The sequence below is a fragment of the Protopterus annectens genome, chromosome 11.part0 (assembly GCF_019279795.1).
Source record: "Protopterus annectens isolate FY-2018-M chromosome 11.part0, PAN1.0, whole genome shotgun sequence".
NCBI classification, from domain to species: Eukaryota; Metazoa; Chordata; order Ceratodontiformes; family Protopteridae; genus Protopterus; species Protopterus annectens.
This window is the reverse complement of record NC_056745.1, coordinates 1,493,141,530-1,493,157,944: the sequence shown is the minus strand read 5'-3', so window position 1 is coordinate 1,493,157,944 and position 16,415 is coordinate 1,493,141,530. Positions and strand designations below refer to the sequence as shown.

The following is a 16,415-nucleotide window of genomic DNA, read 5'->3' as shown; positions in this document are numbered from 1 at the left end:
TTTTTCCTGTAAGGATTTGAACAAATCTGCAGCAGTAGTACCAAACAAGCACTTGCTAGACAGAGGGGCATCCACCAGCTTCACCCTCATGTCATTAGGCAAAGGTTGAAGGTGTAGCCAGGAAAATCTCCTTAGTTCAGAACCAGTAGATGCAGCTCTGGAAGCATCATAACTGCACTTAATGCAGTCTCTAGCCACCTGAGAGGAAGCCCCAACAGAGACAAGGCATAAGTCAACCTCAGAATCAGGAAGGTCAGCTAAAATTTGGCAAGTCTAGGAAAGCAGGGCCAAGACATACTTGGTTATGAGAGTCTGATAATTTATGGCTCTGACAGCAAGGGTGGTAGAAGTCTAAACCTTCTTGCCCCAGCGTTTCCATAGTCCTACTATCCTTATCAGAGGGAAGAAACAATGGAAACGCAGTAGCTGAGACACAGAAACTACAAAGGGATCAGCAGAAGGGCACTTGTATACATGTTTGCAGTCCTCTGGCATTGTATAGAAACTGTTAGGTTTCTTAGGGGTAGGGGTTGAGAATCTGGAGCCTGTGAAGCAGAGGAAAAGGCAGGCAAAATAGGAGGTACAGCAGAGGGTTTAGAGGAATCCATCTTAAGGTGCTCATAGTATCTCAGCATGCACAGACACCAGACAGCAATCCCATTTGATATACTCCATCCATCATCCTTACAATGGTATCTTCAAAAGAGCTCACTTCAACAGGATAGTCTGGACTGGTGGATCCCTCCTGCTCAGAACCATAGTCTAAAGGAGAAGGAATCTGTGTGGAGTAGGCCACGGAGTCCTCATCAGAATCTACCATTTCATCTGAGAAATCTTAATCTCTAACCCTTTTGGAAGGGGAAGACATCCAAGGAGCAGCTGGAACAGAAACCCCGAGGTGGATTCAGAGCCATAAGGGCCTTAAACAGGGTTCCTATCACGAAATCGAATGTTGTGAACGCCAAATACCGGAAGGCCGAACTTGGTAATTCGAAAGTTGAGAATGTCGAAGCCATGGAAACCTTAATTCTTTCCCAGGGAAAGAATTCAGTTGGCCATTTCTGTGGCTTCGGCATTTTCGGACCGGGTCAAGGTAAGTGTACGAACGGGTAGTGACGGACATTACGGTTAGGGTGCGGGTCAGGTAAGTGTGCGATATTGACAGACTTTAGGGTTAGGGCGCAGGTCAGGTAAGTGTGCGGTAGTGACAGACTTTAGGGTTAGGGCTGGGTTAAGTGCATAGATAGTGGTGTATGGTAGGTTTTGAAGGTGATTGGTGTGATTGTGCTGTGTGTGTGTTTTTCACAACAACAAATTTTTTCCCTGGGAAAAAATTCACTGTTTTGAAGTGTTGATGTTATCCGAATTCAATCTTCCAAATTCGAACTTATGGTGTTCGAAATTTTGGAAGTTCGATTTCGTGATATAGACCCCTTAAACAGGCCCTGACAATCACTATGAGGGTCTTTAACAGCAAGCGATAAATGCTTTGTTTTCCGTTTCTTTTTTAAATGGATGTCTGCCTTATGAAGCTAAGAAGGCTCAGACATAGGCCTGCACTCCATAATCATAGTCGGCACTTCCTCCCTCACTAAGATCTGTGGAATACCCTTAGGCCCTTCAGTAATCACAAGCCATGGTCCCCCTGGACATCTGCAAAAGATGCCTGCAAGGCCTCTGAGAACGTGAGAGCACTTGCATCCATACTGGTCTCTGATCTGGACAAAGCAGATGAATCAGACTCTGGCACCTGGACAGCCTCAGCATCTTCTTCAGCCTCGAGAAAGGCATCTGATAAGGGAGGTGCATCCGAAGAATCCAGCCTAGCATTCTCGGCCTTCCTCATTGTTGAAGGCTGTACTTTGGTCCTAGAAGCCCCATCCATCAAGCCCTGAGCTAAGCATTTAAGACACTGATTCTCTAAATAAATTTTGAGGGAGGAAAGGTGACTTCTGAGCATTTTAGGGACAAAGGCCTGGCAAATACTGGAAGATGTATAGTCATAAGCAGCCCCTAAGCAAAACAAACACTGCTCGTGGCAATCCTTAAGGGGAATTTGTCTCCCACAACTGCATTTTACTCTTCTGGATAACATTAACCAGAAATATAAACAAAGCAACCAAAAATAAGGAAAAAACACCTCAATGGTGCACTTATCTGAGTCAAGGTACACAAGCACAACACAATGACGACTCAGGCGATCAGACCGACAATCAAATGATGCCGTTCAGACTGGCTGCAAAGAAGTTCTGAGGAGGGTACATCTGGATGTCCTTTTTATGCCCTACGCTATATGTGAGGAGCATACTAGTGATGTAGGGCACACCCTACAGCAACCTAAAGGCTTTGGTATACCGGCCGTACTTTGGGTCACCTTGCTGGCTATATTCCCATGTGTTAAGAATATTGCAGCAGTGAATGGAAGGACATATATACAAACACACACATAGATATATATATGTAGACAGATATAGATACAAATGACTACATTATATGCAAGTAGAAAACTCAAAATGATACCAAAAAAAGAATCAAGAAACACTGCATGACTCAGAGTGAATCCCAAGAGACGGACTACTCGTCTCCCACTAAAAAGGTTCATCGCTTCATAGGGGTTTACTAGGCTAACAATCACAAGTGCCTTTTTAAGCCTAGCCATGCATCCCAAACCTCTAACAAGTTCTGATACCCTTGATAAGTGTAAGCATGGGCCTGGGAGATGAACTATTCACAGGTCACCTGTGTCCATTAGAGTTACAGGTGCCAAACCAGAGATGAATGTTTGGTTTCCCATCAAGTTGTCCAAGTTGCACTTGAATTGGGTTAGGGAGGAACTCTGCTTCACATGGATGGGGAGCCTGTTCCATACATGGGGTAGTCTCTGCGATGCATACCTATCTTGCCAGCAGGTCCTATTTACATCACAGGCAAGGTTCAAGTCTTAGAACGGGTAATTCTGGTGATGTTTGTTTTGTGGATATGTACGAGGTCCATCAGAGCTGGGTCTGACAACGCCCTGTATGCCAGGCATAGATCTTCCCTTAAAAGCTTATCAGAGACAGAATACAGGGATACAGCCTTAAGGTGGTCTGCATAGGACATTTTACTTGCATCCTGTATTCTTTTAGTGAGGAACCTCTTGTGGACACTCTAATTGTTGGATGTGACTGGTTAGGTACATACCAAAGGGGGCATTGTACTCAATGATTTTTCTGATTTATGCCAAATACAGTGGAATAATGACTTCCTTGGACTTAGATGCCATACCTTTGTTTATAAGTTAAGCAACATAGAATGATTTTCTCACTGCTCTAGACACGTGTTTATCAAAGGCTAGATTACTGTGCGTCTCCCTACGTCCCCGACTACTACTCTAAGGGGTGTGTTACCCATATGACGGCTACTAGGGATGGATGACTTCCCAAGGGACACTATTGTGCATTTATTGACATTTAGTTTTAGTCCATGGCACTGACACCAGTTGTTTGTCTGTGTCAGCCCCTCCTGGAGAACATCTATATCAGTGTGAGATTCAATAACAGATACTAACTTGCAATCATCTGCAAATTTAGCCAGACAGAGACCACTGACATTGGCCTCAACTTCTGAGAAGTAAATGCCAAAAAGGAGCGGTCCAAGGACTGGTCCCCTGAGGGACTCCACTTGTGATTGGCCTCTTTGTAGAGGTGGACTCTCCAATTCTAACTTCCTGTGTCCTGTCTGATAGTCAGTTGGCTATCCACCAGGTGACATATGGGTTTATACCTAACCTCTTGAGTTTGTCAACAATGACCAAGTGGGGTAGTGTGTCAAAATGCCTTGGACAGGTCAAGGTAGGCAGTGTAAAATATTCTGCCCTCATCTACTGCTTTGGTGACCTTCTCAAAGAAGTCCACCAGGTTGAGTAGGCATGATCTGCCCTTTACGAAACCAAATTGGGTTGGGTCCAGTGTCTGGAGGTTTACTATATCTCTGTTGATCATAGGTTGGTACTAGGCGATCGGCCCTAGGGTCTATACAAACCTAGCCATAACAATTCCCTGGATATTTTTTCCCACAATATTTACTTCCCTGGACCCATGTCTAGCAGGGCAATTGACATGATCCCCGGGGTGAATTTCCTATCTCCCATCCAATTGTCAAGGTTCCTTTTGAAGAGGGCCAAGAAGGTGCTCTGCTTGACATGCATGGGCAGCCTATTCCAGAGTCTGGGGAGTCTCTGGGTCAGGAACCTATCCCTCCAGCATGTTTTGTTTATTGTGATGACAAGGTTTAGATCCCTGGAGTGTGTGGCTCTGAGGGATTGCGAGTTCTTTAAGTGGAGCATGTCCAACAGCTCAGGGTTTGACATGACCTTGTATGTTAAGCAGAGATCACCTCTGAGTAGATGATATGTGACAGAGTATAGCTAGAGTTTTTTTAGATGGTCAACATAGGGCATCTGCTTTATGCCTGTGATTCTTTTAGTGAGGTATTTCTGTGGCCTTTCCAGCTGTTGCAGATGTCTTGTGAGGTACATACCAAACAGGGTGAGTAAAGTGGGACAATGACCTCCTTTTTTCTGGATGAAAAGCCCTTAGTGATGAGGTGTGCCACATAGAATGATTTCCTGACTGTTGCGGCGATGTAGTTATCGAATGTGAGACCACTGTCTACGTGTGTCCCCAAGTCCCTCATCACACTTTCGGTGTTTAGTGTACTGCTACCTATGTGGTAATTCATGGGTACATGGTTTTTCCCATGATAATTCTTTCCATGGCTTTACATATAAGACTGGTGAGACTTATGTGTCTGTAACTTCCAAGGTCTGCAGATGGCCCACCTTTGTGCAGAGGGATGACTGTTGCCTTTCTCCATTCATGAGGCACAAAGCTTGTATGGAGGCTACAGATAAACAGTAATTCCAGAGGCCCTGACAGGTCATGTTTCATGCTATTTAGAAAGCATCCTGGGATACTGTCTGGGCTGATTGAGGCAGTGTTCTTGGTCTTAGAGAGAGAACATTAAGGACCTCCTTCCCTAGTGATAGTAAGGGGAGTTCTATCTGATATTTCCTGAGGAAAGATTGAGAGGGTAGAGAGGGGTAAAGCTGGAGCTGAATTTATCAGCCAGGAGGTTTGCTACATCTTCTGGTCAGTATAGGCAGCTCCATTTACAATGAGCTCTGCACAGGTTGTGGATATAGCTACAGAATGCTTTGTGGTTGTATTTGGTCTGGGAGGCCAAACGTACCTCAAATTTGGCTTTGGTAGATTTTATTTGTCCTCTGGGTTGTTTGTTTAGTTTGATGTGAGTGCCTTTATCTTGTTGGGTGCTGTACCTCCTAATTTTTGACATGATTTTCTTCCTTCTGTTATACAGCTTACTGATTTTGTGATTCCACCAGGGTGACTTGTTTTTTGAGTTAGTTCTGTACTTCCTTCATGGTGGGTACGGCTGCCTCTATGCAGCTATTAACATGCTTGTACAGGGTTTTCTGTTAACAGTTCTGCATAGGCAGAAGTCTTCGCAGGGTTTATGGGGGCTTAAATTTTGCCAGGTTCTCACTTAACAGGAGGTTAGCCTTAGAATACCTCCTGAATACTGCAGGTTTAGCCGGGGGTCCAGGTTTTATTTTTACTTCAAAGGAGAGCATTTTGTGGTCTGACCTTACCAGGGAAGGCATTACAGTAGGGGGTGTGCAGCAGTCTCCCATATTAGTGAGGGCCAGATCCAGTATGGTTGCACCCCTGGTTGGTGTACTGCCTATCTTGTCCAGGAAGTTTGTGTTTACAAAATCCAGGAATCTCTGTCATTTACATTTGGGGTCATATAGGATTTGCAGTTAATAGTGGGATAATTAAAGTCACCCATGACTATGGTATTGGGCTGGACTGTTAGCGTTTCTAATAAGTTTAAATACATGGCATGGGTTTCCTGGGTTACAGAGGGGGAACTATTGCTTGCAAGGAAGTGGAACTGGATTTTCCTGATGGTGATTTGAACATGGAGTAGCTCAAGTGCATTGTCCTGTTTGACCAGCCTTGAAGTATACTTATTTCCGATGTAAACAGACACATCCAACTTTAGTCCCCACCTGTGAAGTAGCTGGCCTAAATGTGTGGATGCTATTATAACCTTGCATTGTTGGTGTCTTCTCATTGGCTTTAAATCATGTCTCAGTGACCACAGATATGTCAGCATTCTCTAGGGTAAAGAGAGCTTCTAGGGAGGGGAGTGTTTTGTTTAGACTCCTACCATTGAGCAGTGATACCTTTAGATTGTCTTGGTTTTAATTTGCTATGTCGGAAGTACTTTCAGTTTGGCATTGTTTAAAAAAAGCACTATGGGGGAAGACAATGTTTTAGTTAATATTCTAAAGCTTAGAGAGAAGAGGTGCAGACCATTCCTGGCAAAGCAGCGTGGTCTGTTGACCATCTCCTCTTTCCATGCTAACAAACATTGCACCCCCTTAGAATGCCACCAGAAACTAAGCCAATTATTAAAGTCAATCATCTTTTGTTTGTATTGTGGCATCATCCTTGGAGACGGTAAAATGTTGCTGAATGCCAGGTTCATACCAGCCTGAGACATATTCAGGGAGATCCATGATGTCTTTCTTCATACAGTCTAGGGAGGTACGTCTCAGTTCATATAATTCCACATGGACTATGACTGAGTCATATTGCTAACTGTGGTCCAATGACCTGAGTGTGTGCATAATGTGGGGGACTTTAGTCCCTGGTAAGCAACTGACTAACTTTCTCTTTACTCAGCCTGGTGAGAGGGACATCAGTGTGTCTCACGATGGAGTCTCCAATGACTAGAATGTTGGACTGTGCTGTGGCTTACCAGATACTAAACCAAGGCAACACTTCATCTCATGTGTACTAACCCTAACCATAAATGTAACCCTATACCTGCCTTAATCCTCGCTTTACATTATTAAAACATCTTTCCCTAAAAGTAACATTACACAAGACAAAAGGACACAGAATGCATACAATGCAAAATTTGTACAACACTGATTCTATCTCCTTACCTAACCCTTTTTCTCCATCTCTGACCTGTGAACACTTACACATACACAACTGCTATAACAGTCTTGTACATCTTCACAACCACCATTTCATTCAAATATTAATTTTCTTCTACACTCCTGGTTACATACACACTATATAAAATGAAATTCAACCACATGTGAAATGCCTACAGATACAGTATATTTGTCTAGACATATATATATATATATATATATATATATATATATATACACACACACACACACACACACACACACACACAAATATATGCACATTTTACATATTTATCATTACATGCACTTGTGCTGAAATTTTGGGTAAATTAGGTACTTTTGTAGTTTGTCGAATTATGTCTAAATAATTAAATGTGTCTGTAATTTTTCTTTGTGGAGCTTTTCTCCCCGGACCTCTGCTGAAAAAGGGCGTTTTCGGCTCAGATGCCCCCGTTAACAAATGTAAAATAAAAATAAATAAATAAATAAAAATGTTACGGTTGAACTTCTGATCAGCCATAACATAATTACTTTTCCCTTCTTTGCTATTTTCCTAACCTGGAGATAGTTTATTTAACTTCTGGAGGATGAAGTCAGAGTTCCCATATCAGGGGGTGTTTGGGGTAAAGCCCTGCCCCAAACATAACAAAACTTGTTTTTATTAAATTTTGGTGATCACAAATGAATCATTGTTTACATTTGCAATCACTTTTTTTTTTAATTTTAACTGGCAATGAACGTTACCTCTGATAAGGCTAGTTGTTTTTCTGAACAACCTCGTGTGTAACTATATATATTACATAAGATTATATTATACATATATAACAAAGATCATTACAGTGTAAAGAAAAAGCTTTAAAATGACTTTTTAACGTCATGCGTTTATAGCTTTTTAATTTACCATGACCACTTGACGACTGCTATCAAAACAAAGGAAGAAAACATGGTCAGGCAGAGATGGAGCCTCCCTTCTTTTACTGTCTTAGACATGCTCCAAAGGGCAGTTGAGCAGTGTCAATTTGCAGCTACAGTACACTGTTCAAATCTAGCTGTCGCATTAAGTCTCTGCTGAGTAAATGCAAGTCTCAAAAATCACCTTCCCTTCCTTAGGATCACATTCTAACTAACACTGTTCTAAAAAGATGTAATGCTAGTATTAACAACATAGTAAATACTTTTGATGCGGACATGATTCAGGAAACAAAAGACTAAAACAAAGATTTTAATACAACATGACTAAATGATGCCAAGGTTAAGCCAAGAAACTAGTTGAGGAGTCTACTGGGAAAATTGTCCAATAAATAAAAAATTGTCTGATTAGAAAGAGGAGGAAGCACATGGGGGCAACTCTCATTACTTGGGTTTAAGACTGTGGTATAAGACATGTTTATGAATGCATCCACTGGAATATGAAACAGAAAGTGAAAGGCTGAGTTTCTGATGTGCTTCACAGTAAATAAGACAAACAAGACAAACAGCCAGCACAGTCCTGTATCCAAAAGTAGTGTATTTAAAAGATAAACACATTAACAATAAATCAATAGTGTATTTAAAAAATACACATGTACATGCACATATACATGCACATAATTCAGACCGGTTTCGGCTTTGCAGCCTTCCTCAGTGAACAAAAACTGATAAATGCCATTCCCCTGCAGCAACATAATATATATATATATATATATATATATATATATATATATAGAGAGAGAGAGAGAGAGAGAGACCACCATTAATTAAACAATAAATACTTAATACACCAATAAAAATTGTTAATTAAAAATATTCGTTAAGGCCAGGTGAAAAAAGGCCCCCTAGCTTAACAATCCACTTTTTTTCTTTTGAATTAAGTATCTCATGTAGACCTGCTTTATCTGTTGATTTATTCAAAATACAATCAATAATAGTGAATCTGAAAACCCCAGACTTGTGTTGACAAATATGTTTATATAACACACAAGATTGTAATTCCCAATATCACTCATATGCTCACTAATTCTTATCCTGAGGGCCTTGACGTTCGGCCCACATAGAAAGCTTGGCATGAGCAACAAGCCAAATAAATCACCCAGTTGGTGCTACAATTACCAAAAAAAGACAAATCATATACAATCGGTGTGTTCTTACTGGAAAAACTAGTAATTTTGCATACCCTTGAACAAAGTGAACAACGGCCACATGGACTGCAACCGATCAACTTTTCTCCTGTGATGGTTCATTGACCCAAAACTCTCCTGACCTTGCCATCTTTTATAATGGCTAAATAATGATTCCAAGGATCGACCCCTCCTAAAGGAAAATAAACAATTTTCACCAACAAGGGAACCCTCACCCTGCAAAATACTCCAACGTCTCGAAATAATATTCATGAAAGATTTCGTATTTTTACCATAGGTAGTTACCAATCTGATTTGATCCCTGTTGATGGTACATTGTTGTTTATACTGTAATAATTCTGATTTCTCCTGAAGATGAGCAAACTGACTAGCCCTACAGATGTCACCAACTCTGTATCCCCTGCCATTGAAACGGGTAGAAAGATCATGCTTGAAATGATCATAAGTGGAGGCTCGGGAGCAAATTCGCTTCACCCTGAGAAATTGAGACTTGGGGATGTTCCTGATGACATGTTGGGGGTGGAAGCTGGAGGCATGTAGTAAGGTGTTATACTGGGGAAATCTGCGGAATACCTCAGTCTCCTGGGTATCTGAAGGGGTATGTTTCACTAGAACATCCAAAGATGTTATCTCATGTTTATTCCACGTAACTTTCAATTCGATGCCCCACTTATTTTGATTCAAGTATTCCACAGATTCCTCTAAACAGCCTACATCTGCTGTCCACACAAGCCAAGAGTCATCAAGATAACGTCTCCAAATGTCAATTTCATCAAGGTAAATGTTATGAAACCGGTTATAGATAAGCTCCTCCTCTAAATATGCCATAAACAAGTCGGCATAAATGGGGGCAAAAGATACCCCCATAGCCGTACCCCGAACCTGCCACACACATTGCTGTTGAAAATAAAACACTTTTTTCCAGAACATGTTCAGCTAAACAGACCAGGAATGTATTTAAACCTGGTCTGTATAGTTCCACTCTATTAAGCCAACATTCAAGTGCAATCAAACCCGCCCAGCGGGGAATGTTGGTATACAGGGAGGTGACATCCAGTGTACATAATAACCAGTCTGACTCAAATTGTAGATCTGATATAATGCTCAAAAACTAGGTTGTATCTTGAATACGAGCTCGAAGGATGAGGAAAGATGCAGAGAAAGGACACCTGTATAAGGGGTACGTGCAACATGCAGGTCGACATGATGGACAAAGTCTTTTATACACCTACATCTTAGTATGTTCACATGCCAATATGTACCTGATGGTTAACCTGAAAATGCTGAGGAGTGCATGGTAAACTAGCAATTACAAACCATGTGTATTGTTTTACAGCTTAAGTAACATGTATTATACACACAATACATTTCCTCCTGTGCGCAGCTTGTTGCAGAAGCTGTATGAAGTTACCTAAAGCACTGCAGTCTTGGGAGATCATTAGTTTTAAAGTAAATGTGCATAGTATTTAAAATGAATTCAGCTCTAGTCTGATAAGAAAAAAATTACCTTTTCTGTAGTAAAGTAGTACGTGTCACCCTCGGTCTTAAGTGAAGCTCTGAAGTCCATATCTTTATTACCAACAATGAAGCTTTTCCCCTGTGTAGAAAAAAATGTTGAATAAATAACAGTATATTTAAAGTTCTTGCTTGCAAGCTATTACTGAAATGCTTGACTTTCTGCTTTTGTCACGATTAGCTTCGAGGACTTTTGTTAGAGTTCCTACTGTGTCACATCTAGCTATACAAAAATGCAAATGCAAGCATATGACAGCTAATGCATCTTTCTACTATTACATCATACATTTGTATCATACATATATAGTACATCAGACAATCATCAGATCAAATACTTGGAGGTCCTAGTCAGGTTACAGTGCAAAGTTTCTTGTCTACTTAATGTGTATCAAAATCATTCCACAAGTACGGTTCAGCTTGTGTCATGAAAACTGTTATATACAGGAGACGTAGGGATGGTGCTTCTCAAATGACAGGAAACTAACTCATGGTTTTTACAAATCTTGAAAAAAAAAAAAAAAAAGCTGCAACTTTGATTCTTATTTTTTGCATCTATCCCACCCAAACAAGTACCTAAAAAGATAGGATATTCAAAAATGCGGGTGCCACTTCAGCTGGTTCTTTAGCACCTGTTTTAGGAGGCCTGTTTGCTGGGATGGACCCATCATATGACATGGTAGATTTATCTGGTTCAGAATGAGAGAGACCATTCCCAGTTAACAGTACAAAATATTAGAGCTGGTTCCAACACAAAAACGTTATTACAACCATCCTTACATTATGCACACATTCTTGGCAGTATAGGATATTCACTTAGTTAAAAGCATTCAGGTCAGTCTATTAGCCAAGAAACATTCTGGAACTGTGGGCCATTTCAGTGATAATTCTACAAGTGAGAATTTATATGAGAACATGCCTTACATGCAGAACCCCTGTAAAACAGCAGATGCAAAGGAATGGACATTTCCAGAGATTCCTTTACTGGTAAATGAACTGTCAAAGTGGGCAGAAGAGTTCTCTTGAATACACAAAAGCTCTTTCTGCATGTTCCTTCTAGTAACAGCCTGACTGACTCACCAGATTTAAGCTGGACAGCCCACTGGAGAGCCTGATGGTGCTAGTGATTGGCGATCGATTACAACCGAAGCCACCTATGTACCTGATAAAATGATACTGGTCTTCTTAGCTTTAAAATAATGAATAAAATGCTTAACTGCATGAGTGTTGCACAGAAACAGGGAAAACTCAGTAGTAATATAGAACTTAAACCAGTAAAATGGCACAAGAACTTGGAACCTTTGAACATATTCCATGTCAAATGGGAATTATCAATTTCCATGGATCTTTAGACCTTCAAAGAAATTATTTATAAGGCAAGAAAACATTTTATGTTCTAAAAGACACTATTCATTTATGCATTTCTTCTGCACCATGAGTGGCAGCTACACCTTGAAGTTTTTCAGCAGCTGCTGACAGCGTGGGGCAAAAACACATGGACTTCTTCGCCTCCTCTAAAGTGCTTAGTTACCAAAGTTCTGTAATAAGGGCCTTAAAGTTGTATCAAGTTCCTGTTGAAGGAGGTTGTTTACAGGAACAGCACTCAAGAACACATTTCATAGGTCTGTCTCCCACTTTCTATTTTCTAAGAGCATTTTTACTTATTCATCAAGACAAAACGTTGCATATTTTCATTATGCTTTTTGTAGGATCTTTCATTTTCAGCCTATAATAAATAAGTTACTGAAAGTCATACAGTATTTGAAAGCTTTTGAGCAAATGACAAGGATCTTGATTGGGATATGAATTACAGAATTTGACAAATCTTTCCAGGTCATCCAGTGTATTTTGTTGTACTGGTCTCCTTTCCCTTAGAAAAAATAACCTTCTGGTAGTAATCACTTTACTTAGGATCTTGCGTACTAAAAACTTGACACCCTCTTTCATAAAATGAGTGGTTCTCTCTAAAACCCCCTCTAAATGGATATGGTAATGTCAAACATCCTTAAACCGAAAGGACCAACATCCTTTCTTCTTTCCTCATCCAAAAGATTCATGAGGCTGAAGAATGGAATAAGATTATATTTAGCTACAGAGCAAATTCTGTGAGTTGACATTTTTTTTTAGAGAATCTATGAAAGCAGGTACAGTGTTTGTGTTTAATTGAACTGCTCTGAAATATACTTAAAACTTGTAGAAGCCTTATACTAACCACTTTCACTTTTTCACATCAAGTCAGGAGAAAAACAGGATAAGTATTCATAGCAGTATTCCTTAAAAAAATTAGACCGTCACTAAACATCCTTACCATGTGTGAAAGTTGTCAGGTGACTAGTGGCTGTAACATCAAATAGCTGCTAAGAAAAACAGCTGTCTGTTTGTGATACTGTGCTTAATTTTACAGTTACACGGATAAAAGCAACACTTCATTAGTCACAATGAAAATATTTTCCATATTAATCATGTAGTGTCACAGGAAAGCGCATTAATATTTTTCATATAAAGCACACATGAGCAGCTAAAGTGAATTTTTTTATAAATGACAGAAAACTCTTCATAGCATTTTACTGACCCCATCAAAGCACAGTCACAGGCTGTAAAACTATGAGTCGTCCCCCAGCAGTCTTATAACTACAGAACCTCTATTGTTCAAATTATGCAAGGCAGGCTGAGACACTTTTGAGTAGAAAACAATGGTGGGGTTTACATAATTCATGGCAGAAAAAAAAGTGAAAATTAAATTAGAAAAACAAAGTGAGTAGGCTCTAATCATCATCTAGATGACATTATGGGGATAACAATTTTTCCACTACAGCCGAATGAATTAGCTTTTAATAAATGCAATGAGATAATAAAAATGGCTGCTCTCTGGCATTATTAAGTGAATTTTTGCTGTCAATTGTAATATGTGCAACTAATGGACCCAGGAGGGTATAACACTACTGTTTTAATTTTGCCATGTCTTATTTTTCCAAATGCTAAAGCTAAACATCTTTGGCCAATCTCACTGTTTTAATTTTCAAGTTGTATACATGCAGTTACCTATCACTCTCAGGTGCAGAAGGTGGCTGGACAAGTAAAATGGCACAGAGTACACTCCTGCTTTGGACAGAGCATCTTACAGTGTTGAAAATAATCTTTCAGCTGTGAGTGTCTTAGAACAGTTAGAGCCCATAGAACTGCAGACGAACAGAGGCAACCACTGGCTCTTATAAAACATGCAAAAGCAATGACACCACCAGAATTTAAAATCAATACCTTTAGCATTTGAGAAGTTCTGCCTCCTGCTTAGAATATACTTGTCTAAAGGCATAACCTTGGAATATATTGACTATTTGTCTGAATAACACTCGGATAAATTGCAGTTTTCAAATATTTTGCTGAAGACTGGCTTCCTTTTCTGGGCCTCTACAAGGCAGCTTTCTGGTTTACTCCTGAAGTACAGAAACAGCCCACAGAATGTGAGGTACCACTCGTTACTCCCACGATTTCTTCCACAGCATTAGAGTCCATTTATTCTATCATACCTTACTTTTTAGTCCAGAATTGTTGAAATGTACTTATAGTCTGACTTCCATTTCACCTCTTACCTCATAAAGTCCCAAATTCTTTCCTTCAAAGTTTATTCTGCTTTCATGCTCCACAGATAAAGGTGTGAGAGGAGTTGTATTGAAAAACTGTGGACAGTTCTCCTCCTAGAAAGCAAAGAGAAAACAATTAGAGGGGAATTTTTAAATCTGCACAAATTAGAGGAGACAGTCTCAAATGAAATAACCTTACTGTCTGCAACTACAGTTTTTTTAAGCAGGTTTTTTAACATGCACAACAAAGTTTTTTTAAGCAGGTTTTTTTAACATGCACAACAATCAATACATCACAAAGTAATTTCTATGAAGAGCTATAGAACAATAGCAATACATTCCCATGGAAGTATTTATACTTAGTACAAATAACGCAGAAGTGAGCAGGACATTTACATGTTGCCCCTATCTATGAGGGACAAGGGTGTTAAACTAAGGATGAGTTTGTGGTCAATTAATAGCTAATTTATGTTATCCTGATGCCTCATGGAATAATCTGAAAAGTACTATCAGCCTCCTCACTGACCATGTCTTTCCAACAACACAAACCTGCAACTAGAACTACTTCCAAATCACTAAAGATGTTAAAAACCCATTTCATTTGATCAGAAAAAAGGGCAATAATCCATCTTGACTCATCTTTTACTCATAAAGCTGAGATGTTTAACATCACAAACATCAAAACTCTGCCAGAAAAATGTATTCAAGCATCGTTTGAACCTGCATATCCAAGGCATAAAGCAAAATACTAGAACATGTTAAGATTTGGCACTGCTATTTCAAAAAAAAAAGAATCATTTACATATCATGCTTTAAATTCTTCAATGATTGCATTTTCTGATGAATTTTCTTCACTGTATCCAAACAAGCTGTGACTTCACTAAACTTGATACAGGTAATGGTTTCCAGTTTCAATTTACAAGCTGGGATCATCTATATGACTTCTAATTTCGAATGTACAGAAGTTATAAAACACAACTTCAAAATACCCAAGAAATATGTCACAAGTACTGAAAACAAAGTGATAGCAAATAACTGGAAGCACAGATGTGCACTAAATGTAGCAAAGTAACACATCAGTGATCCAGCTCAAACGCACTACACACCCAGAAATACAATGAAGGTAAATACAACTCCAAACTGTCTGTTACACTTCAACAAGGGTGGATGACGATTGTTTCAAAATACCTGCATCACAAGTGTGATGCACTTTGAAAAGTGAAAAACTCAATGGGCCGTGTGTCTTTACAGATGCCAGAAAGGACAGTACCTACAGGGATCTGCTTAAGTTTTGCATTTTTTATCTGAAGTCCTGCTAGTGAGCAGGACAAAAGCGCTTTATTTTTATTGTTGGTTTGCAGTTTGTGTGTACTTTTCAGTACCTTGTGAGCGTTTGCTTTATTTTTATCGTTGGTTTGCAGTTTGTGTGTACCTTTCAGTACTTTGTGTTTGCTTTATTTTTATCGTTGGTATGCATTTTGTGTGTACTTTTCAGTACCTTGTGAGCATTTGCTTTATTTTTATCAATGATTTGCAGTTTGTGTGTATTTTTCAGTACCTTGTGAGCGTCTGCTTTATTTTTATCGTTGGTTTGCAGTTTGTGTGTACTTTTCAGTACTTTGTGTTTGCTTTATTTTTATCGTTGGTTTGCAGTTTGTGTATACTTTTCAGTACCTTGTGAGCGTTTGCTTCTGGATTAAACATCGTTGGTTTGTTCACTACTCTCACTGCCTTTTTCATTGTTTTTACTTCCAGCAGTCTGTGTAAGTTTTGCATTTGAACAAGTTTACCTCCTGCTATGTAAAATTTTCTGCTTCTAGTCTTCGGATGGGTGTAATTACCTTTGGCATTCTCCTTCTCCAGTTTTAAAGATAAGTTTAATGCTTGTTCTGAATTTGAGGACAGGTATTTATTTATTATTTATTACCAGTTTGATGACAGGAGAGGTCCACTGGGCTCAGGGAGCCCATTTTCAGTGGAGGTCCGGGGAGAAAAGCTCCGCATTACATAGTTTAGTTACATATACAATCATAGTAAAGAAGACACAATTACAATTTAATTTCATGCTAGTGAACAGCAATAAATTCTTTGCTTACATAGTATCTAAATATTTAGGATGGCAGGGGTAACTTAATTGAGAGGGAGAATAAAGAATTAGAAGAAAAAGAGAGAAAAAAAAGGTGGGATGTG

General features: G+C 39.5%; 1 protein-coding gene across 1 annotated transcript in view; it reads right to left on the bottom strand.

The window, feature by feature from the left end:
* PLXNB2 (plexin B2) overlaps nt 1–16,415 on the bottom strand; it is a gene marked incomplete in the record, with an annotated part of 671,705 nt that overhangs the window by 474,172 nt on the left and 181,118 nt on the right. The window contains 2 exon segments of the mRNA XM_044087338.1: nt 10,640–10,729; nt 14,235–14,339. Of these exon segments, the coding sequence (XP_043943273.1) occupies nt 10,640–10,729; nt 14,235–14,339 (195 nt within the window).